At 47.4% G+C, this 23,910-nt stretch overlaps 1 protein-coding gene across 8 annotated transcripts in view; it reads right to left on the minus strand.

Annotated features, from left to right (window-relative positions):
• The window catches only part of LOC121456268 (myosin phosphatase Rho interacting protein), a 130,063-nt gene that overhangs the window by 26,947 nt on the left and 79,206 nt on the right, over nt 1–23,910 (minus strand). For 4 of the 8 annotated variants that reach the window (XM_041664267.1, XM_041664270.1, XM_041664271.1 and 1 more), the window contains exons 6-14: nt 21,501–21,738; nt 20,362–20,518; nt 16,409–16,550; nt 15,630–15,737; nt 13,843–13,899; nt 12,805–12,873; nt 7,646–7,735; nt 5,173–5,282; nt 108–681 (exon numbers count right to left, since the gene is read on the minus strand). In XM_041664267.1, coding sequence (XP_041520201.1) covers nt 108–681; nt 5,173–5,282; nt 7,646–7,735; nt 12,805–12,873; nt 13,843–13,899; nt 15,630–15,737; nt 16,409–16,550; nt 20,362–20,518; nt 21,501–21,738 — 1,545 coding nt within the window. Of the gene's footprint in view, nt 1–107; nt 682–5,172; nt 5,283–7,645; nt 7,736–12,804; nt 12,874–13,842; nt 13,900–15,629; nt 15,738–16,408; nt 16,551–20,007; nt 20,519–21,500; nt 21,739–23,910 lie in introns of all 8 variants that reach the window. The other 4 variants (XM_041664263.1, XM_041664264.1, XM_041664266.1 and 1 more) reach the window with 2 other exon arrangements.

Raw genomic sequence — 23,910 nt, forward strand, 5'->3', positions numbered from 1 at the left:
CTCTATCTGCCCATTCTGTCTCACCACAGCCCTTGGCTATATCCCCACTCTCACTGCACTGTACTGAATAATTCTGTGCATTTCAGAAGGGAGCTGCCCCACATTACCTCTTTCTCTAGCAGAGAGGTGAGCTCGTGTGTGGAGAGCCGTTCACTTCTGTCCTCCAAGGATAGATGCAGAGGGGCAATAGGCACCTGTTTTTCCTCCCTGAGAGGGGTAGTCTCCACTTGGTGCCACCGCTGCTCAATTTCCACATGGACATTCTGTGTCTTGAGGTCAGGGGCTCCCAGCAGCCCTGGGCTCCGGTCTATGTCCATACGTAGGGCTGTATCCTCCATACCTGGCCCATCAACGGTTTCTAGCATCCCAAAGCGCTTGCGGCGCTCTTCTCGCCTTCGGGCTCGTTCACGCTCCAGCTCACCTGGCTCCGCTTCAAGACGCCCAGGTTCACCAGCATCAGAGGACCCCACAGTGTTGGCCCTTTCTTGAGCCAGGGCCTGTTGAATGGGGCGGAATTCAGCCCAATCAAACGTCTTGGAGCGGCCCTCCCGCCTCCGCTCTCGAGCACGGCTCTTCTTTTGCTCAGGATCTGGCTCTCCTGGCTCAGCTTCTTGCTTCTCATTTGGCCTCGGGCAGGTCTCAAAAGAAGGTGTGCTTTTATTCTTTTCCTCAGGCAATGAGCTGTGGGACAGTGAGAAAACAGGGGACTTATCAGGGAGTCTGGACATTTCAGCAGTTCACAGGGTCAGCACACACCTGTTCTCATCCCCAAAGTGGCTTCTAAGTGTAGAGGGAAGAATTGGAGATCTCAAATTTACTAGATGGGGAGGGAAAGGAAAAGAGTTTTAGCTGTTCCTTAGACTTCAGTTCTCATCCTTTAAATAGGAGTGTCATGATGATCATATCATGGATGATGGAGATAAAGTCTGTTGTGCTTTCCTGTCGCTTTAAGGGACAAGCCACGCCCACTTTCATTACCTCTGACCTGCCCTGCTTTTTATTATAAGGAAGACCTGGGAATGTTATGGTTTTGGTCCCTTTAAGAGACAAGCCACACCCATTCCCCTCCCCATCCTCTGAGGCAGGCTGATCTTCAGCTTCCGGCCTGAGCTCGCTCTCTTTTCCATCTTCCTCTCGGAGAGGCAGCTTTGCTTCTGCCTCTCTCCCCACTTCTCTGCTTCCCCCTTCTCTGTCTGTCTCTCTCTCCCTCCCTCCCTCTCTCTCTGTCCCCCCTTCACCCTTCCTTCTCCATAACCCCCTGAATAAACATTCAACCTCACCCTGCATGTCGTGTCTATCCATGTTTCTGTCTTCTGCCCGCCCGCCATGTGCCTCCCTGCCTGGGACCAGCCATTGCTCAGGGACCAGCAGCCATCTCTGCCTGGGGCCCACTGCCTGCTGCCACATAGCCCACCACCACTGCTCTGGGACCAGCAGCTATCTCTGCCTGGGACTGGCTGCTCCCAGAGCCCGCTGCCACCATTTGGGACCTATAGCATTTCTGCTGCCTACTGCCGCGGGGATCTTGGAGCATTTTTAAAAAAAGAACAACAAAGTCAATGGACTCCTATAAGTCCCCCAGGAGAGAAGGGTCCAGACACTTAGTGAGGTTGGTTATGAAGCAACCTTACACTATGTAACAACAGAAATAACTCTCTTTAGAAAGGCTCAGGGATTTCTATAAACAGGAGACACCATCATCTCTAACTAAAGATCTCACTCTGGCTCCAGGCATGAAAGATTGGTCAGACTGAGACTATCTGTGGTCAGACTATCAGTGACTTGGTTCGCCAGAAGCCCACACCACCAGGGAGAAGGTAGCATAATACCCACCACTTTGAGAAAGGAGGTGACTAGGGACACAGCCATGCAGATCAAGTCTGCTAGTGCCTCAACCTACTCAACGATAACAGAGAAGAAGTTGGCTAGTTTGAAGATTGTCTGTCTTTTCCCAATCTTCCCTAAGGAAGATTTCTGGGAAGGCCTCCATTTCAGCAGGAGAGGATGCCAGGACATCACCTCTGGCAACATGGCAAGAGTCCGAGTGGGTTTACTGAGAGCATAAGTTCTAGTGATTGCTAGATGGCCCAGGTTTGTCCAAACCTTAACAGGACTGAAGTGAGCTGGTGATAGGAGGGCCCAAGGGGGACAAGCCAGGGAGTACTTGCATTTATACTAGGACCAACAAGGAGATTTTCAAAGGGACATCAAACAAAAGGGAAAATGATTCTTGTTACCCTTGGATCACTTGTCTTGGACGCAAACAGTAAGAATCTAACTGCTTGGGCCAGTGAGATGGCTCAGTGGGTAGGGACACTTGTCCAGTCCAGTTCTCCCATGTGGAACCCATGTGATAGAAGTAGAAAACCAACTCCTATGAGCTAAATTATTTTTTTTTTTAAAGATTTATTTGTTATGTATTCAGTATTCTCAGTATTCTGTCTGCATGTACGCCTGCAGGCCAGAAGAGGGCACCAGGTCTCATTACAGATGGTTGTGAGCCACCATGTGGTTGCTGGAAATTGAACTCAGGACCTTTGGAAGAGCAGGCAGTGCTCTTAACCTCTGAGCCATCTCTCCAGCCCCTATGAGCTATATTCTAACCTACATATGTGCTCAACAGAAAATGCATGTGTACACACAAAATAAATGTTGAAAACAAACAAAGTTGTCCTCTGATCTCTACATGTGTGCTGTGACAAACCCCCACTTCCTTCCTTCCCTCCCTCCCTCACACAAACACACTAATAAATACAAGCATTTAAACAAACATCAAATGCTTTAAGAGCAGTAGGTTCAGCAAGGGTTCAGTTTAAGATCAAACAAACATGCAAATAAAAACATGCTGGAAGGGGCTAAATTGATGGTACAGTGGTTAAAAGTACATGCTGCTCTTGCTGAGGACCTGGCTTGATTTCCAGCAACCACATGGCGACTCACAACCATCTATTTTTTTTTTTAAATGAGGTGCATCATGGCACACGCCTGTAACCCAACACTTGGGAGGCTGAGGTAAGAGGATTGAGTGGGAGGCCAACCTGGGCTATACAGCAAGATCTTGGTGTAGGGAAAACCAAACCAAAACAACCCATAGCTGAACTTTTAAAATCCTGAGAAAATTGGTGAAGTCTCGGTCTATATGGGAAATTGAAATTGACACTTAGGAACAGGGACCCTCCCCTAACCCCAAAGTCTTGTAGTATTGTGAGATGTTCTCACTATAGGCAACATGAGAAAAATGAGAAGAGAAGCAGAGCAAAGCTTGCAGCGCTGATACTGCTGTCCTTGCTTCTGAAATTTTCTGGAGGTCCTGTAGTTATAAATCATGTTTCATCATCATGAGTCAAACTGAACAATATAGGCTAAAAGCAAATGGGTGTCGAGGCTTGAAGACACAGTAAACTGTAATACAGATTCTAGAAGACAACAGAAGAGAGAGGAGCACCATGTCTCTACATTCATAACCTGGGCCTCAGTCCTTCCATGGAGCACAGCATAAACATGCATGTATGAGTATTCTTGGCATCTGCCCTGGACACCCCAACATTGATTTCTTCCAGTCATGACCCTCCATCTGCCCGTTGCCTTTGCAGGGCAGCTTATGTGCCCTTTTCTCTTTGCTTCGGGGCCTTGTATTATAGACTGTTCTCTTGACTAGAGGAGCTATGGAGGTAGGGGGTGGGGCACTGCTCATTTGCCAACAGTTCTTTATATATATATATATATTTTTTTTTTTGGTTTTTTGAGACAGGGTTTCTCTGTGGTTTTGGAGCCTGTCCTGGAACTAGCTCTTGTAGACCAGGCTGGTCTCGAACTCATAGAGATCCGCCTGCCTCTGCCTCCCAAGTGCTGGGATTAAAGGCGTGCGCCACCACCGCCCGGCTTATAATTTTTTTTTTTTGAGACGGGTTCTATGTGTGGCTGTCCTGGAACTCCCTTTGTAGAACAGGCTGGCCTCGAACTCACAGAGATATACCTGCCTCTTTCTTCTGAGTGCTGGGATTAAAGGCACGTGCCACCACTGCCTGGCAAAAATTTCTAATATTTAATTTTCTTTTATGTATGTAGGTATTTTGCCTGCATGTACGTCCATGCATCATCTGCATGCACTGGCTATGGAGGCCAGAATAGGGTCCTGGATCTCCTGGAACTGAGACCATGTGAGTGTTGGGAATTGAACCCGGTCCTCTGAAAGAGCAGCCAGTGCTCTTAGCTATTGAACCATCTCTCCAGCTTCCTAGTACAGTTCTTGAGAGATGGCAGAGGACTATTTCCTATATAAAAGCAGGTCTTCAGGATCTACTAGTCCTATAAAAGCAAAAATCAGTACATATTGCCAACAAGCGAAGAAATGAACATATAACAGATGTAGGAAAGGGGAGCTGAGGAAAAGAGTTCAGGTTTCCTTTCCTTATTCAAAAAGAAATAGAACCAGCCAGAATGAGGCAAAAGTTTGAGGCAAGAATAGGTATAGCTAATGCTGCCACAGGCCAGTACCCTTTAACCACCATACACCCAAACCTCTGATACCAAAACTATACTTGGCAGCAACATAAACCAAGAGAGATGCAAGGTATTCAAGATGAAACCTGGATAAAGGAGAGAGTAAAACTTGGCACACATAGAGCATCTCTGCTGTCCTGAAGATGAACATTGGTAGAGCTGGAATCTTCAGAGCAAGAAGAGGAGGCATCTACCATGTTCTGAGGAATATACACTACAGCATGTAAACCCAGGAGAGAACAGAGTTTTCAAATGTGGGCTTTAGGACCTACAGTCTCAGACAGAAGTTTCTCATGATTACACAAAAAACAGATGCAGGAGTGAGGTAAAAGGTACTCTTGAGGAAGTATAAAACTACAGTGTAAAACTTAGGAGCAGCTCAGGCTGCTCCCACCCAGCCAGGGAACCCTACCAGAGAAAGGCCCATATGGAGTCTGAACCCATCCTGAGGGCTGAACCCTGTTGACAAAGACATCCATGCTGAGGATAGGCATGAGGGTAACCTGTGTGGCTGACCAGGCCAGCAGGTCAGGAGAGGCAGAAAACAAAGAATCACAGGGTACAAATGTAACCAGTGGACAACGGGCCAGAAGGAGGAAAGAAATTCATGTTGTGGTGTAGCTGGGCTCAGGCATCAGGGAATGGCAATTAGCAAGACCTCCATCTTACCTGGTCACATCTGGGATAGATGCTGGGAGCACATGTTTCATAATGGTCTGGATCCAGTTCCGTCGTATGCCAGATGTCATGGCTGACAGGGTGAACTCACCCTTCTTGGTCTACACAAAAAATACTAACCATCAGTGGTCATACCACAGGAAAAAGAGCTAGACTAGGCGACGTTCCTACGAGTGCTATATATGATCTGCTTGAGATAGGAAGACTAATAGGGCCACACTTTGGGACAGTGATGAGCTGAGTATCCCCTAGACAAGGCAGTACACAATCACTAGCTCCTATTATGCAATAGCAGCAGCCTGCAGACGGATAGATGATCACATGTGTCCCTTTCCTCAAGAAGCTCTGCTAGCCCTAGGGACAAGAACACAGAACTAGCTGGGAACAGGGAGCATGGTGGCCAGGCCCAGCATCCTGCAGCCACAATATAGGTGTACAATGTGACAAAGGGACTGCCTGGGTCTTTATCTGCTCTAAAAGGGCAGCAAGATGTGCCATACCACTCCTGTCACATCTAGGTGATGAGAATCAAGGTAGTGGCAGAGGAAAGGTGATGGAGGGACAGGGCATCACTGGCTGGACAGGGGTCAGGATGAATCTGTCTGTTCACAGTGGGGACACTGCAAGCAGACGGGAAAAAGGAATCTGAAAAAAGGAATCAGTAGCATACCAGCAAATCAGCTAGTAGGAAAATGAAACCAATACAGGTTGGTGGCAGGTAATGGAATGGGCATGGGTTGTAATACCACAAACGACATATGGGCGGGCCATTGTGCTGTGACCCGATCTCTCCCTCCATGGTGGGCTGTCACATACCTGGCTCACTTCCCTTCATGCACTACAACCATGGTGTACACAGCAGCATGGGGCTCCATTCACATTCTAAGCTAGCCCATTCAACCCTTAATGCAGGTGCTTTTAGGGTCTGGCCTCAGATTTGCTGGTGAGCTTTCTTAGTGTCACGGCTACTTGCCTAGTCCATGCTCTCAAAAGACCCATCACTTCCCCAAACCCTCTACTGGCTAGGACTGCAGAGGAGCCATCTCTAACTGTGAAGTCTGCGAGTAGTGTATATGGAACCCTGCAACACACTATGGGTTTCAGGAGCTCTCAGGTCTTATCTCACTCAGAGTTTCTCCCTGGCATCTTCAGCCCCTCCTTCCTTACTTGCCCACCACACAACTACTACCTCCTCTTGGACTTCCCTCATGCAAGTTCTCCCATACATAGTTTACTAACTAAGGCACATTTCTGGTGTCTACAACAGGCAGTGCTTTCCACACCTTAGGACAGTATTTGCCCTGACAAACATTCTCAGGTTCTACCCATCACCTAGCCTCTGCACTGGCACCCTCTTCTGAACCCTCAGGGTAGGAAACCAGGTCCATCACTGACTCCAGCTAATGTGGGAAGAAAGCAGAGTTCTCAGACTGTGCAAGTATTGTCTTGAGATATCTGGTAATCAAAATGAAGATGGGGAAAGAGTCAGGACTCTCATTGGATAAGAGGTTCATCTCAACATTCAGACTCCAGAAATGTTCTATTTCCTCCAAAGGGAATAGGAACAGAACACTGCAGTTGGGCAGCAAAGAGCCAGACCATGGGAACAGCTATTGATCCTTCCCCAGACACCCAGTACATGCAGTAGAGTCATGGTCAAGCTGCCCAGGAATGGGTGCTAGGCTCCTCCTGGCCTCTAGGGGTGTGGATTGGTCCCAACTTTGGTGGGTTTGAGACAGCCTTTAAGTCAGCAATAAGTTGAGTCCCCAAACCATAAAGATCTTTGCCCCGGTGAACCCACCAGACTTCTAGCTTTGAGCTAGAAGTCAAATCCTAGAGCCTATTCTACCTGCCATCGCTTCAAAGGTTTTGGTGAGGGAATACAAAGGTTTGCCCCAAAGGATGGGCTGGCTTTGTCTTGCTCCTTAGACATGTCTTACAAGCCCAGAATTCTGGATGACTAGAAAGAATTTTTGTGGTCAGCCTAGGACTCCCTTCCCCTTGGTAGTGATAGTGATAAGATGACATGAGGAGCAGACTCCTGCATCAGAAAGAACAAACACCAACCATAAGCCTAGGCTTAGAGATGGATACCAAATAAAAGGAGAGTAACCCAGTTGACTGTAACAAGTGGGAAGCCTCACTGTAGACAGCAAATGTCCTAGAAATTCCTTAACCTGATTCTAGGCATCCCTTAATCTTTTACTCCCATAGTCTTCATCCTTCCAGTGGCCCTATACTCCAACATTAAAAATAAAAGAAAAAGAGCAATTTCTGGAGCAAAGCCTTTCAAAAACCTTGGAAAGAAAGATGAAGAAATCCATTTTTTTGCCCACACCACGTATCAGGAGTATAGGTCAGTAGCCACAGGACAGAGACATCATGCTAACAGGAAAGACTGAATGCTCACCACACATGTTAAGATATAACCCTGCTGGTCAACTCTATCCATCCCCACACTCACATGAATCTGAAAGCCATAGTTTCTCTGGACTGGATACTCGGTGACATCATAACAGGTGGACAAGTCAATTTCTCCATCTAGGTCAGCTGCCTGCAGAGAAAAAGGGTAGGGAGAAATTCAGGAAGAGAGGATGCCCAAATCATTACATTTCTGTGAGTGATTCTTTCCACTCAATGTCTTATAGGGCTTAATCCTTAGCTAATTGTCCTACAACTACCAGATCCAAGTCCCCTCCCTTGGGATATCTATACCACCATTTCCCTGTGTGTCTGGCCAAAGAAATTCCACACCAGTGTTCCCTAAATATCCATCATTAAAATTCTTTTACATGCTTAATAAGTAACAAGATCCTCTGTGCTGGCTGGATTTCTGTCAACTTGACATAAACCAAGTCATCTCATTTGAAAGAGAAAACCTTAATTGAGGTATTTCCTCATCAGATTGCTTATAGGCAAGTTTGTGGAATATTTTCTTGATTGGTGTGGAATGGCCTAGTCCACTATGGTCATTTTGACCCCTGAAGGTGATCCTGGAAAACAAATATATAAAAAAAAAACCCCAACCAACCAACCAACCAAAAAACAAAACAAAACAAAAAAACCAAAAAACAAACAAACCAAACAAACAAACAAACAAAAAACCAAGCAGAGTAAGCCAGAGAGTAAGCCAATAAGCAATGTTTTTCCAGTCTCTGCTTCAGTTCCTACCTCATTTCTGACCCAACTTCCCTTTGTGACGGACTATAGACCGTAACATAATAAACCCTGTTCTCCCTAAATTGCTGTAGGTCATGGTGTTTAAAAATTATTACAGTAAAAAGTAAGCTAAAACACACTTTTGTGTAAGTGGAACTCAGCTATTGATATTTCTGTATCAAAAATTAGAGATTTTAAGCATTATGTATTCACTTAAGGAATACCTTAATAAAAGTTGAGGGTGGTGGTCCACATCCACAATTTGAGCACTTGGGAGGATGGGGAGGAGGACTGTGTGTTTCAAGTTAGTTTGAGCTACTTATTAAACCCCTTTCATGCTAACATTAAAATAAGATTGAAGCCGGGCGGTGGTGGTGCACGCCTTTAATCCCAGCACTCGGGAGGCAGAGGCAGGCGGATCTCTGTGAGTTCGAGGCCAGCCTGGTCTACAAGAGCTAGTTCCAGGACAGGAACCAAAAGCTATGGAGAAACCCTGTCTCGAAAAATCAAAAAAGAAAAAAAAAAAGAATAAAATAAGATTGAAAAATCAAAGTATGACTAAGAACCCCTGGTTAGAGTGGCAATGTTCATCTCTGCAGGTCTCCTACATGCCAATGTTGGGGAGGATGCTGGACTAGTGTACGCCTCCATTCAGTTTTCTGTGTTTATTCTGGCTAGCATGAGTGAGGACAGAGTGGTCTAACAGAGATGGGAAAGGAAGACTTTTCAAGGAACTAGCTGGTCTTTCACAATTAAGTCATATCTCAAAGTTTAACTGCAATGTGGAATCTGCAGTCCTATCAGTGAATATTCTGTGCTGTTAACACTGAAATCCACAGTTCTATCCTTTCAACATCCCTTTTGCCAAGCATGTTCGTAACATTAAATATTGGTCACAGAAAATATTAAGCTAAGCATAGCTTTCAAATTGCTGTGGGACAATGGTTTGTACCCTGTTATTTGTATTTTAAATAAATGCTGATTGGCCAGTAGCCAGGCAGGAAGTAGAGGCGGAGCAATGAGAATTCTGGGAAGAGGAAATATTCTGTCTGCAGTCATCACCCAGACAGAGCAAGCAAGATGTGACTGCCTTGCTGAAAAGGGTACCAAGCCATGTGGTTGACACAGACAAGAATTATGGGCTAATATAAGTTATAAGAGTTAATAAGAAGCCTGAGTTACTAGGCCAATCAGTTTATGATTAATGTAGACCTCTGTGTATTTCTTTGGGAGGTAACAACTACAGAGACCGGGCAGGACAGAAACCTCACAATTCATTCTGCAGAAGCAAAATGTTAAATCACTGCTTATTTCATCAGCAGAGCTTGCAGATAAAGAGAAGCTGTTGAGATTATGAATATGAACCTGTCACAATTCTCACTTTCTTTTCTTGATACTGGGACTCTGTACACTGCCTAGGCTGGTCTCAAATTCTTGGGTCATGTGACCTCCCTGCATCAGTGTCTTGAGTGGCAGAGACTACGTAGGGCCCACTAGTAAGTAGTACTGGATCCCTTGGAACTATAGGTACAGGCAGTTGTGAATCCTCATGTAGTCCTCTGCAAGAGCAGCAAGTTCTCTTAACTGTTGACCCATCTCTCCAGCCCATTTTTTTTTTTTTTGTTGAAAGCTCAAACTCTATTCATAATTGGCAACAAACTGTCCTTGAAGGGATAAATTCCTGGTTTAGTTTCATGAAAATGTTTGCCAAGCCCTCAAAATCGAGTGATCAGAGCTTATCTGTCAGCTGCTTCTACAAATAAGTGGTTAATTGTACAGATATGCTTCCATAAGGTTTGGCAAGCAGCTGAGTGACTGACAGACACTTCCCATTTAAAGAACAATAAAAACAGGATAGCAAGGGATGCTCAGTAAGGTGCTTCCCTCATGAGCCTGATGGTCCAAGTTCCATCCCCAGATTTACAGCAGGAAAAAGCTGACTTCAGTTATCCTATGATGTCTACAAGAGAGCTGTGGCATGTGTGAACCCCCACACAGATCATACACACACGCACACCACACATGTAATAACAAAAGTTAAAAAAGAATACTAAAGAGATGAGACATTCAAAGGTTGCAACTTAAAAATATCAAGCACACATCTTTAATCCAGCACTTGGAAGGCAGAGGCAGGAGGATATCTGTGAGTTCCAGATCAGCTTGGTCTACAGAGCGAGTTCCAGGATAGCCAGGACTAGACAGACATACAGAGAACCCTGTCTTGAAAAACCAAAAATAAAATAATAATAAAAATGTAAAAAACCAAAGATAGCTGGGCGGTGATAGTGTATGCCTTTAATCCCAGCATCTGGGAGGCAGAGGCAAGTGGATCTCTGTGAGCTCAAGGCAAGCTTGGTCTACAAAGTGAGTTCCAGAATAGCTAGGGTAGTTACACAGAGAAACCCTGTCTCGAAAAATCAAAACAAACAAATACAAAACAAAAAACCAACAACAAAACCCAAATATATACTTATATATAAAGTCATAAATAAATAAATAGCAAAATAAATGAACAAACAAATGGCCTATTTTGTTGTTTTTAAACATCATTGACTGTAAAGTAATAATACAGGCCAGGCCCACTGACTGTTGGTACAATTTGACTTTGGCCTATTGCCAAGGCATTGGTTGTTTTATGTAATTCTGCTTCTGTGTAATCAGTGTTATGTCAACACAGTTCTGTTAGTAGCATAGTATTGACTCTCACAATACATCCTACTCTAGAGGCTGGTATTTCGGCAGGTAAAGGTGCAAGGCCTGAATCTACTTGGTAGGACAGAACTAAATCCTACAAGCTGACCTCTATTAATCCATGCTGCAGCACATCTGTGCACAATAAAAACAAAGTTGGTGTGGGAAGTCCTTCTGTCTATGCTTTGCTTTTATTGGTTAATGAATGAAGCTGTTTTTGCCAGTGGCTTAGCAGAACAAGGCAAGGTGGAAGTTCCTAGCAGAAAGAAGAGAGAGTAGGCAGAGTCAATGAGAGGCCATGGAGCTGCCAGAGGAGAAAGATGCAAGCTGCTAGTTGGAACCTTGCCGGTAGGCCATGACTCTTGTAGTAAAATATAAAATAATAGGAATGTATTAATTTAAAATATAACAGCTAGCTAGAAAGATGCTTAAGTTATTGGCCAAACAATATTGCAATTAATACAGATTTCTGTGTGATTATTTCTGGAGTCTGGGCGGCAGGGAAATGAACAAACAGCCTCTGACAACATAAAGTTTTAAGCCGGGCAGTGGCGTACACCTTTAATCTCACCACTTGGGAGACAAAGTCAGGCAGATCTCTGTGAGTTTGAAGCCAGTCTGTTCTACAGTGAGGACAGTCAGGACTTCCCAGAGAAACCCTGTCTCGAAAAACCAAACCAAACCACCCCCTCACTCCAAACCATCCAGTTTGGAGTACTGGTTACACTTTGCTCAAAGCTTACCATGTCCACAATCTGGATCTGCTTAGCTCACCAACAGCCTTCCTCCTTAGGCCATGGAGGCTAATGACAAGAATTTAAATACACAAACCAGCCCAAGAGATTCTTTTCCTTTTTCTATTATACAAGCATAGAATGGCAACTGTGAGATTCTTGAAGATGGATGGGCGATTCTGAAGGATGCCAGATGAAAAATCAGAACACAGATTTGTCAGGTTGTTCAAAAGACTTTTTGGTAGGTGAAGAAAAGCACCCCTTCTAGTGTTGTTCCAGGGGTGGCAGGGAAATGACTCATCAGATAAAAGTGCCTGCTGCCAAGTCCAACCTTAGGACCAACATGGATAGAAGGAGGGAACTGACTCCCACAAGTTGTCCTATGGCATCCACTAATGTCCCATGGCACAGTGTTTTTCCCTACGCCCTAACAGACACAGAAAGTATTTCTTAATCTAAGTTTCTCTACCACAACAAAGTAGAACAAGATCTAAGTTAATTTGTTCAGTGACTGAATTCACCACAACCCTTTTGCTAAAAACCAAAGACAAAACTAGACCTGAGTTCACCCTGAGTACTAATTTAATTGTTTTAGTTATTTAGTCTTTGGATTTATTTGTATGAGTATTTATTTGCATGTGTGTATGCCAGTGTGTAACATGTATACCTGAAGCCTGTGAAGGTCAGAAGAAGGCATCAGATCTCTAGAACTGGAGTTACAGATAGTTGTGACCCACTATGTGGGTGCTGGAAACCAACCCAGGTCCTTTACGAAAACAAATTCTCCTAACAGCTGAGCCATCACTCCAGTCCCACTTCATTTTTCTTGAAAGAATACCAGAAAAGAGACTGACCAAAAGCCACTACACCAAAAAAAACCAATTCAAGGCCTCAGAGGATGACCACAATGCCTACAGTGGGACAAAGCTGGATCGACTGTGTGCACTGAGACTCTGACACCTGAGGCAATAGGCCACCTTTTCAGATACATTTTAGCCCTGTACATTTAGATACCAGTTTTGCCTTGCAGTTTTCTCACCTCCTCAGCCACGGAATCCCTGTAGTATCTCAGGCTCTGATCAGCCAGGACAAACCAGTGTTTCTTCCACTAAAGGAGAGAAAATAAACATCCAACTATTCTGCAACATACCTGATACCCCTCTTTGACCCCAGCTAAATCTAGACACTCTGAAGAGCACAGGTAAAGCAGGCAACAAAGAGATGACTGTTCTGGCAGGCAGCCATGCACTCATGACCTCAGGGAGGCCCTGGTTAAGATGCACTCCAGCAATGAGGCAGTGGAGAATTGTGGGCCTCGGCCAGCTCTGAGCCCAGGGTGTGATAGGTGACTGGTGCTTTGCAGTCCTTCATCCTAACTTCAGAGGCTGCAGACAGTTCTGCTGGGTCTATCACACAGAAAGGTGGCTGTGAAAAGGGTGCTGAGAGGCACAACCACTTGGCTGATAGACCAGATGTGTGAGCCCCACTGTGTCAGCAGGTACAAACTAACCTGCTAAAGTCCCAATCTTCACTCTGAGGAAGGGAACTTGAGTCTTCAGGCAAGGCCAAGGGCATTTGATATGGTGGAAGAAGGAGAAAGAGGGGATGCTTTGGCATAGTCTCCAAAGGCAAAAAGGAGCTAAGATAGTAGAGGGGTTTTTATGGGCCTCTAAGGCAAGGACCCAATATGCTCCAGGTCAAAGTGGGGCTTGCAAATGACTCTTCTTGTTTGGACTTGATAATATTCACAATTCTCGGGGCTTAATGGCACCCCTAAAACTGAGATGGTTTTTTTCAAACACAAGGATTTTGCAGCCCTATGTGATTGCCCATATGGCTGCCTTGAATGGATACTCAAGCTGGCCCATAGCCATATGCTGGTTGGTCTTGCCTCTGGGGAAACCTAGACTCTTAAGAACTTTTAGGAGCTAGTACTGTAGGATGTCCAAGGACATGAATCAAGGCTCAAAGACCCTGCCAGGGACAAGACAAGCTGCGACTTACACTTGTTCCCCAGTCCTCCAGGCCCCAGCACTTACACACACACACACACACACACACACACACACACACTCACCTGGCCATCCTCATACTGCTTGGTTAGCCAGCCTTTCTTGAAATTCAGTAGGTCAGGCTGAGGAAGAAAAAAGAACAGCTCAAGGGAAACCACCATGGGTCCCCAGTAATGGACAAACCATGTCCAACTGGGTTGTTTTCATATAGATGAAGTAGCACCAGAAACAGTTTTTACCACCTACCAGATAAGCCTGACCCCTCTTTTGCCCCAACTTTGCTGCCCAGAGGCATATGTCCCTGAGGAGGGAGTTGAGGGACAAAGAGAGAGTAAGAGAGAGTACAGCCTCATTTAACTTAGGCACAGGAACACAGGCTGCCTGGTTGCTCTGAGATCTCTATTCCAGCTTATCCAGGGCTTGTGTGCATCCTGCCTTGGGGCACAGAACAGGCCCCAGTGGATTGTTCCCAGGCACCGAATGTACAGGGGGACACCTGCAGTAACAGCTGAAAGGGGAATCCAAAAGCTCCCGCGGAGGTTGCAGAAGGACTGAAGGCCAGAAGCCTGAGAGGCAGACCACACCTGGGGTGGAGAAAGCAGTGGCAGCAACCTTGTCCAACTTTCAGGCTGCTCCTCTACCAGGAGGAAGTTCAGTCTTATTCCCTATACAGGAAGGTAGGTCAGGGACTACCAGCAGACCTGAGTGGGTGCTGGCTCTACTTAGGAGCAGCCTGTTCTCATCTGCTACATAGTACATCTGGAAGGCAAGGCTTTGAAGACCCCAGCCACCCCTTCTGTGGTCCCCAGCGTTTAGGTCTTCCACAGCTGTCCTGATCAGAAACTGGCTTTGATGTCTCTTACTACTCCAAGGACAGGGAGTGATCCAGAGAAATGACAAGAATAAGGACAAGCATCCTGGGAGTTCCTGCTCCATTGTGGAGAGGCCATAGTAGACTCCTGCCTTGCCCCAACAGACCACGGTAGATGAGGCATCCCTCTGTGGAGCCTTGCTGTAACCCATGCTTCATAAGACTTCCTTCTACAAGAATTGTTTGAAGTATCAACAGAAATGGAGACATTTTAGGATGCCCCAGCACAGAGACCTGTACAAAAGGAGATCCCTTTTTGGTGTGCACAGTTGTTGCTGCTTCATGAGACTTGGGATGCAGGCCTGCTCACTGTCTTTCTGGCTTCCCCTGCTGAGCTGTGGATCTATGAGACTCTTAAACTTTCTGCTGTGGTTGTCACTGCTGTTGTGCCTGCCTCAGGGAATGGTGGAGGTTGGTCCCTGTGGGTCTTTTCTCCCCAGGCCTCTGGTAGTTAGTTGCCAGGAAAAGTGGCCACCAGCTGAGTTGACAGAGAAACTGCTCTGCCTGGGGAATGAGAGCTGGTGAGTGTGCCTTGTCTCCGGGGAGGCTGTAGACTGTTGAGAAACCAGGCCGAACTTTGTCTGCAGCTTCATTCCTGTACATACTCTCAAATGGGACAAACTGTCAGTACAGTGTTGCTCCTGTTCCAAAGTGCCAACAAAAACAAACACCAAAAGCAGGACAGCAGAAGTCAAGTTTGGGCTTTACACCTGCATTGGCCCAGCAGCCTCCTGTGCACAGAGACTTCCATGTGCTACTCAGGGTGCCACATCGCCCCCAGTCCTGTTGGGCCCAGGAGGGGAAGAACGGTCAGTTTCCAATGGGTTGCAGACCAGTGGGGCACTCACAGGCATGAGGGTGGTACAGAGGGAGGACCGGTGTGGACATATAGACATAAATGGACAGTGGCCCAGAGTGGCCAGAAGCAGCAGTGGTAGTGGCACAGATCTCCAGAGAACTTGGCACGAAGCCTGGGCTCACCGTCATGGAGGATTCTGTGGACCTCCTGTCCAATGACTTGGCTCTTCGGTGTGGAGACAGGGGACAAGCATCTGAGAGAGGAACTGTGGGGGCTTCACTGGCAAAGTCCTGTGGCAGAGAGCAGCCACCCATCAGTATGGCCCAGGACAGTTTGGGTAGGCATAGGGGCAACATGTTGGGTAGTTCATCCCTCCTTGAGCGGGGCAGTGCTCTGTCTAGGCCCCACAGCAGATTCTGGGATGACCCATGTCCTGGCATACTTGGGTCAGTGAAGCAGCCTTTTCTGGTCATCAATGTCCTGGCCCTACCCAATTTTTGCAGCTTCTCAGGTTACAGAAGAGAGCAGGCATTTCGTGAGCAACAAAGAAACTGGAAAGAAGGACTTGGGTACAGCAGCAGGCCACAGAAGAGGCAGGTGGGCAAGAGGCTGGAGGAGTCTGGGAGGAGGAGGACTGCTGAGGTCTGATGGACCTTGCAGGCCAAGCAGAGAATGAGGGTCATTCCAAAAACAAAACAAGGAAAGGTGTCATATTTGGCTTTGTTCCTGTGGCCTCAGTGGGAAGAAACTGTGCTAGTTACACCTGGGATCTAAAACTCACTGAAGCATCCTGTGGCACAGAAGGCTGATGCTGCAGGAGGGAGAGATGAGGAAGACAGGCTGGAGACCCAGAAGAAATATGTCCCTGGTAAAGTGCAGGACTCAGAGCATGTAGGACAGTGTGTTCCCCAGACCCAAGCCATGCTGCCAAAGGCCCCACTTAGCCCACACTGGAGCTCACCCGCTTTCTAGGGATGGCCCGTTTCTCACTGCGGCCCTGACGAGTGTCACTTGATGGAGTGGTCATAATCAGCATGTTGGTTTCCATGTGCTCTGCCTTTTCAATGTCCAAGGCCTCAAATTTCTCAATTACCTGGGACCTCCTACAAAAGAGGACATGAAGCTGCTAAACCAGAGTCTCCCTGTTTCCAAGGTGGGCTAGGTCCCAAGTCCAGTAGGGGGTCCTGTAGTCACCTTGCACACCTGGCCTACCTCACTGGGCTCCAGTGCTAGCCTTCCTGCTGGCATGTGAGGCACCCTTCACAAAGTACTGATAGGACTTTGGGTACAGATTCAGTCTATTGAGCTCCATTTGTACCCCCCTTCATGGTGGGCTGGAGCAGCAACAGAACCCTTCCACACTGGGCCTGCACTGGCTCTGCCCACCACTGGACTCATACAGCATGGTACCGCGGTAACCTCCCTGAGTCAGACACAGTAAACGTCAACCACCACCTCCGCACACACTGCACCCCACATGGGGTGCTCAAAATTTCGCAAGATAAAGGCCCGTGAATTAACAGTTTCTGCTAACATTAAGAGGAATCAAAATCAAAACAAAACAAAGCAGTTGATTTCATGTGAAAGGCCAGCGGCCTCATCAGGTGGTCTGCGGCTGAGACGACGGAGCTGAGATGGAAGCGAAGCAGGTGGAGATGGCGCTAACGCCACAGTGACACAGCAGAGGGTGGAGAGGGCAAGACCTGAAAGAAAACAAGGCTGGGAAATGAATGAACAGAAAAAGACTGCTTTTAAAATTCAAATCATGATAAATCAAAGTTATCTAAAGATTTAAAGCAGCAAAACCCCAAGGTAATGGCTGAAGAGAAAAACCCATGATCACCCCATAGCCTGAGGAGTCACCGTGGCGGGATTAGGCAAAGGGCTTGGGCTGCCTACCTGGGGTCTGAGAGCTGATTTAAACCTGCTGGGAGGACCAACCTTCTCACCAAACCTGAGGCCTGCTCTCCTAGGGATACCTTACTCCCTCAGAATGGCATGATTTGTTCTGAAAGAGTGGTGAGGAGCTAAGGGGACGTGATAAAGGTTCCTCCCAGGAAATTCTCTTTTCAGGGATCACTACAATCTACCTTGAGAGGGCTTTTCCTCAGGAAGTTAAGAGGCCAAGGGCAGGCAGCCAGGATTTAGGAGGGCTTCTGGGCCCTCTGCCTCCACGCTCAGAACTGTTAGAAGACTGGTGTGGGTTAGCCTGCTGGCCTAGAGAGGCCTAGAGAAGGAGGCGGACTGTGAGAGCAGTTAAGCTAAGCAGCTGCTGAAGTGCAGCCAAGGTGTCTTGCACAGCCAGATTGCTGCAGGAAGATCTGGATTGCCACTGCCCTCGGGGCTATGCTTCTTCTTGGTCTGAAAGCACTGTATCTGGCTAGAGGACTTCAGGCCCCAGAATAGGAGGAGGGTTGTGCCAGGCCAGGCTGGCATGCATGATAAGGGTTTGTAGGGTTCCAAGCAGAGTAGCCAGCATAAAAAATAGGAGGCACATAGCTGCTTGACATGGACACCGAGAGATGCTGTGAGACCACGGGCTTGGGCAACTTCTGTATAACTAACTGGTTCTCTGTTGCTAAGCTGGTGTTTCTGAAGTAACAGATGTCACAGAAACTGCCTCACTCAGGTGGAACTGACAGGTGTACATCTCACAAGGGAAGATGGAGGGGCCAGGGTTCCCAGGGGATGGGGTTATTTTCTGTTAGTTACTAACAGTGTTGTAAGGACCACAGCTTTCCCACACTTAACAGACACGGGCCTAAGAACTGTCTAAGAACTCCTCAAAGGCTCTGAAGTCTCAAGAGTAAATTCAAAGTTCAGAGCTGCTGTTCCTCCCAGGTGGGGCTTCTTACAGGCCTACCAAGGATTCCAGAACTGACTTTATGGTTTCAACTGCCTGGCTATGAGACAGGCTTGTCTTGGCTACCACTCAATGCAAAATGGCTGACATCTTGTCACCCTAACCTATCAGGGACAAGGATCCAGTCCAGTACTAGGTGGACTACTTGGGCCTCAGAGAACAGTCCTCAAAGAGCAACACCAACCAGCGAAATCATTCCGAAAGGGATAGTTACAGGGTTAATGTGCAGAAGTAGTCCAGTACCAACACCAGCAGAAACCCATTCCCACAGTGGCAAAGAACATGCAGGAATAAAGCCTTGAGACTGCATCTATCTCTGGCAGGCAGACAAGAATGCTTTCAAAATTAAGTTCTCTGACAAGTGGCCAAGCCAAGCAGGTGTGCAAATTGTTAACTCTGGCCTGGCACTAACTTAATGTATAGTCAACCCCATTTTGGAATCACTAGATCATAGTCTGTCCTCTAGCCAGTGCAAACCCTCCCCTGCCCACCCCGCAGGCCTCCTTAATTGTTAGCAAGACCTTTTAACCCTGTTATCCCAAATGCTTAAAAGGAATCATGAGCTCTGGTCCTGGGTCCTAGCATGGGAAAGGACTTTCTGCTAAAGGCCTATCATTTGCTGTTATTCATTATGAAGGGTGGGAGGTCACCCAACTTTTTGAGCATCACGTTTTCACGTCCATGAATCAAGAGGAATAGGTGTCTTACTGAGCCACCATTGGACTGTGAAGATAGTCAGTTATACGGAATGCCAGGGAGCCATGAAACACTCAGTGTCCACTGTCTACCCAAGGATCCATAAGCCATTTGAACAAGCTGGTTTGGGTGTTAAACTAACTGTGAGTTGTGAAAGGGGACAAGAGAAAGAAAGTCCTTCCCAATCTCATCTTGCTCCTAACCCTGACTGACCATCAGCCCGCACTCAGGGCAGGGAAGACAGTCAGGATATTTCTGGAGTTGCTTTTCTGAACAGAGAAAGTCTTTGTAAACCTAGCGAAAGCTGGCTCCCCCCCTCCCCCCAGCAAAATAGACACATTAGACACATGTGTTTCTAACCTTTCCTGGGGATAGCATGGGACTTTAAAATCTGTCTGGTGTTAGGTAAGAAACCTGGCATGGACACAAAACCCAGCTCACAGATGTGACAGAGAATTTGGGAGTGGGTGGGTGTGGGCACAGCTCCAAGCCTGGGACAGCAGGGCAAGGGAAGAGCAGCAGGAGCCATATCTTTTCAGCAGCAAGCGCTACATTTCTGCCACTGGTGGGAAGCCATGTCAGAAAAGTCCGGAGGGTGCATGGTACTTGGGACAACTGGAGCTTTTCAGGCTGCCTTTTGTATCCTCGTGGGAAGAACCTGTGTTGCCCTCTCACTTTCTTGTGCCCTCTGCCAACTGTAGAACTATCAGCATAAGGAGGGGCTGGTTCCTAACTGCAGCTCTGGGAGTCTTCTCCGAGAACAGAAGTAGTCCAAGAGTAAGATTCAGCCACTTAGGGCCTGATCTGGGAAGCACCAACCTAGGGCAGCCAGCCTGCAGGCACTTAGTCCTGTATCTGGCTCTGAGTTGAGAACTGGTGCCGCAGTCCAGGGCCCGGAGAGAAAGTGCTCCATATACTAAACATAAATCATGTTCCCGAGGTACACTTGTGTGAGTATTATGTATGCATACATGAATTTAGCCCTCCAGCATCCTCCTTACCTCCGCTCGTTGCCAAATAGACGGGCCACCTCTTCCCTGCCAGGGCTCCGGGCCCGAGTCCTACGCTCCAACCGCCTTCTCTCCACCTGGAAGGCTTCTCGATGGCTGATCCGGATGGCCTTAGGGACGTCGGCCAGGGCGGCATACTGCCTGCTGGCTTTAAAGGCAAAGGTGCTCCCCAGTATCTCTGTTCCCCACCCCCCAGCACCGCTGGAGTCCATGTGGTTGGGCGGCCTGCTGGCCTCACCCATGCTGTCAGGGCAGATGCTGTAGACCATGCGACTTGGGGCTGGAAGACCTGGGGAGTGAAGGGGGTGGCTGAGTTCCTGTGAAGGCGATCCAGGACAACCATACCTGCTGTGTGGGGTGCTGGGGCTGGGTGGAGAGAGTGGTGGAGGCAGCTGCTCCTCAGCCCTCAGGTCCTGCTTGGCCTTCTCCAGGGAGAAGTAGCCACTCTCTACCCGTACTTTCCGACCACTATCCACACGGTCCCCACTCATGGTGCTTTCATCTGGAAGAGAAGAGGAAGCTTGCTCAGACTGCTGCCAGTTCTGTCACGATAACTTTCTAAAAGCCTGCACATGATCATCCAGGAGATAGATGCCTCAACACCATCCACCTTCACACTCCACAGCTACGATATGGGGTAGAGGTGGAAGGAGAGCACTGTAGGCAGAAAAGGATCACCCACCTGTATTGCCTTTACTCCAGTCTGGTCACTTGCAGTCAGGCTGGCAAGTAGGCCTTTTGTATACAGTTTTGGTGGGGAAGCAGGACTCCATCCTAACCACTAGCTTTTTACCAGACCACAGGAGGAAACCAACAAACAAGATACCTTTCAGGCTCTTAGTACATTTTCAAGGTAGGGAGGAGGGCTTTTGTTGGCATGAAATGGAGCACAAGGATTGTGGATTGGTATATGTGTTGAAGAACTCAGATTGAGGGAGGCAGCAATAGAAACTTTAGTTCTGCTGGGGCATCACAGCATACTGAGAGGGCACAGTAATGTTAATAGCTTCCTCCCTGGCCCTTCTTCCTCCTAGCTAGGGGCTGAGCAAGAACGTAACAACGAGGAGAGGGGCAGTACTGCCCTAACTGCACCTCTCTAAAGACAGGCGGCAACTAGCCTAGTGGGTCCTAAGAGCTAATGTAATAGGAACCTGTGGGACAGGAACAGAGGCTTCCTTACAGAGGCAGAACAGAGTGTCTGTAGTTCTCCTGAGGCCGACAGGGTAGGTGCTACACCTTTTTCCTTCACAGGTGGGGCGGAGAGGCCAAGCTGAAGTTCACAAGCCAGGAACCCAGTCATGCTAAGCCAGTGCTACCCAGAACTGATACAGAGAAGTACAGAGGGAGGAAAAGTTCAGGGCCTATGACTGAGCTCCTGTATCACATTCCCAGTGTCATTCCTGCCCACTGGATGGGTCCCACTCCCGCAGTACAAGATGGATCACTGCAACAAGTGGGTTCACAGCTGATCAGCTACTGCTTACCTTCTTTGCTTTCTGGCCCTGGTTCCCGTGGGGTGCAAGCAGCAGGAGGCAGGCTTTGGCTGGGACTCTGAGCTGGATTCAGGCTGTTCCCATCAGGCTGGTCTTTGGCTCTCATTTCTTCCTGCCAGAGTGTGGATTTGGTGGTAGGAACTTTCTCGGCACTGGGAATGCTGCTACTGCTGCTGCCACTGCCACCACCAGTGCTGCTCGTGACAGCCATCTTAGCAGGCCCAGGCTCCTGGAGAGATAACAATGGGGGTGGCAGCATATGAGCACATAGCCTAGGCTAGCTCATCAGTCCTGGCTGCTAAATTACAAGGAATACAAGGCCAGTAAAATAGTGTTGGAGAATGGAAAGCTGTTCTTTTCCTGATTGTTCTCTGTGGAACCACAGTGTCTTGTCCAAGGGGCCTTGAAGAGAGAAGATCCTGGGTTTCTACCAGAGCCATGTCATCAAGCATGTAGAAACTCTGTATATCACTAGACAGTGCCTAGAATAGCAGCCCAGTTATTAAGGGTGAGTCCACAGGAGTTGATTTAGAGTCTGCCATTCCTAAACTCTCAGGCACTTGAGACATAAACAAAGGGAGACAGGACAAGGCAAAAAAGAACACTCTTCTGACAGAGGCCCACTGCAATCAAGATCATTGGGGTAAATGCAGAAAGTAGATTCCATAGCACCCTGTGGTCTTACTCACTCCTAAACTTGAATGAAATACCAGCGATGATGTGGAAGAGTTACTGAAATAAGACAACACTAAGGCCTAAACAGTTGCTCATCCACATAAGGAAAACTTATCCCATGGCTGGGCAGTGGTGGTACAAACATTTAATCACAGTACTCAGGAGGCAGAGGTAGGCTGATCTCTGAGTTTGAGGCCAGCCTAGTCTACAGAGAGAGTTCCAGGACAGCCAGGACTACACAGAGAAATCCTATCTTAAAAAACAAAACAGCAATAACAACAACAACAAAAAACAAATAAAATTAAAAAAAAATCCTATCCTGTGTTGATGATTTGTGGAGGTGAAGCCTTTAGGATACGGTTAGGTCATTCCTCTTTAATGGAATCAGTACCCTATAAAAGAGGCCCAAGCTATCTACACTGGTCCTTCCACCATGTGTGAGAGAACTAGGAAGTTGGCACCTTAACCTTGTACTTCCTTGTCTCCAGAATTCTGAGAAAACAACAGTGTCTATTGTTTCAGCCTCTCAGTCTGTGACATTTTGTGACTAGCATCAGGAATCATGTAAGACACACCATCCCACTCAAGCCTGCACACTCACACCTGTCACATGCACACTTTGTTCTCATGCACAAGCTGTTCTTTATTGGTAGCCCAAGTCATTTCCCAGTTTTCCCAGGGCACAAAAGCAATATGGCCCTGAGGAAAAGGGGTCTGGGGGTAGGGGTGGGGGGGGTAAGCTAAACTCAAAAGACACAGAAATCTAGTTTCTAAGTAATAAGAGAGTTGGACTCTTTAGATGCTGAGCTCAGATAAGGAAAGGATGGGAATCTTAGCCGTCCTGCAGTACCCACTCTTGCCTGTGCCCAACCACTCATACTGCTGAGGGGGCTGCCAAGAGGATGGTTTCAGTCAATTACTATCTTGCCACAAAGAGGTGGTGATATATAATTATCTACCTCCCACTCCCATCTGGTCTCATGCCACAGAACTGGGCCTGACCCACACCTCTGACCTACAAAGAGCTTGTTCTATCTTCTGGAGGATGGGTAAAGGTTCCCATATCCTTGGGCAAGATCCTTTGGTTAAGTTTCAAACCCTGAGACAAACTGCTAAGGTGCCTATTTAACATATCAAAGCAGACCTGGCCTTCAGGTTATCCCAATATCTCTCAGTCCCTACCAGTTACAGGGTACTGGTGGTATACCCCACCCCTACCCTAAACTTCTTCAGCCCAGAGGCTGGGCTGTCCTCCCCCAGAGGCTCTTCCTTATATAGTACAGCCATTTTGGTTATTCCACCTTTGGTTTCTGCACCTTGTCATTGTCATACCTCCCCCCACCCCCAGGGCCAATGGCCCAGCTCAGTCTGCTCATGTCTACTCTGGACTCTCCCAGATGTCTCTGCCTCTGGCTATGCTCTCCCACGTATCTATAATAAACTTTCTTCCACCATACCTAGGAGCCATGTTCTTTCTTTCCTTTTTATTTATTTTTTCATTCACTTTTTCTTTTGAGCAGGTGGATGAGAAATATAATTGGGTGGATGTGGACACGCAAAGGGTTGTAGAGGCACACACTACACAGAGCCAGCCTGGGTTAGCAAAGGTTGTAGGCACCTAGGTTCACTGCACCAAATCCTCAGCAGTCAGCTGTCATGTTTCTGCTGTTAACACGGTAATGAACCCTGGCTGCTATCATAGGCACTCAGAAGAGCTTCTAGAGCC

The sequence above is a fragment of the Microtus oregoni genome, unplaced genomic scaffold, assembly GCF_018167655.1.
Source record: "Microtus oregoni isolate MIOR12 unplaced genomic scaffold, Mior012 000015F_ref0000493, whole genome shotgun sequence".
NCBI lineage: Eukaryota > Metazoa > Chordata > Mammalia > Rodentia > Cricetidae > Microtus > Microtus oregoni.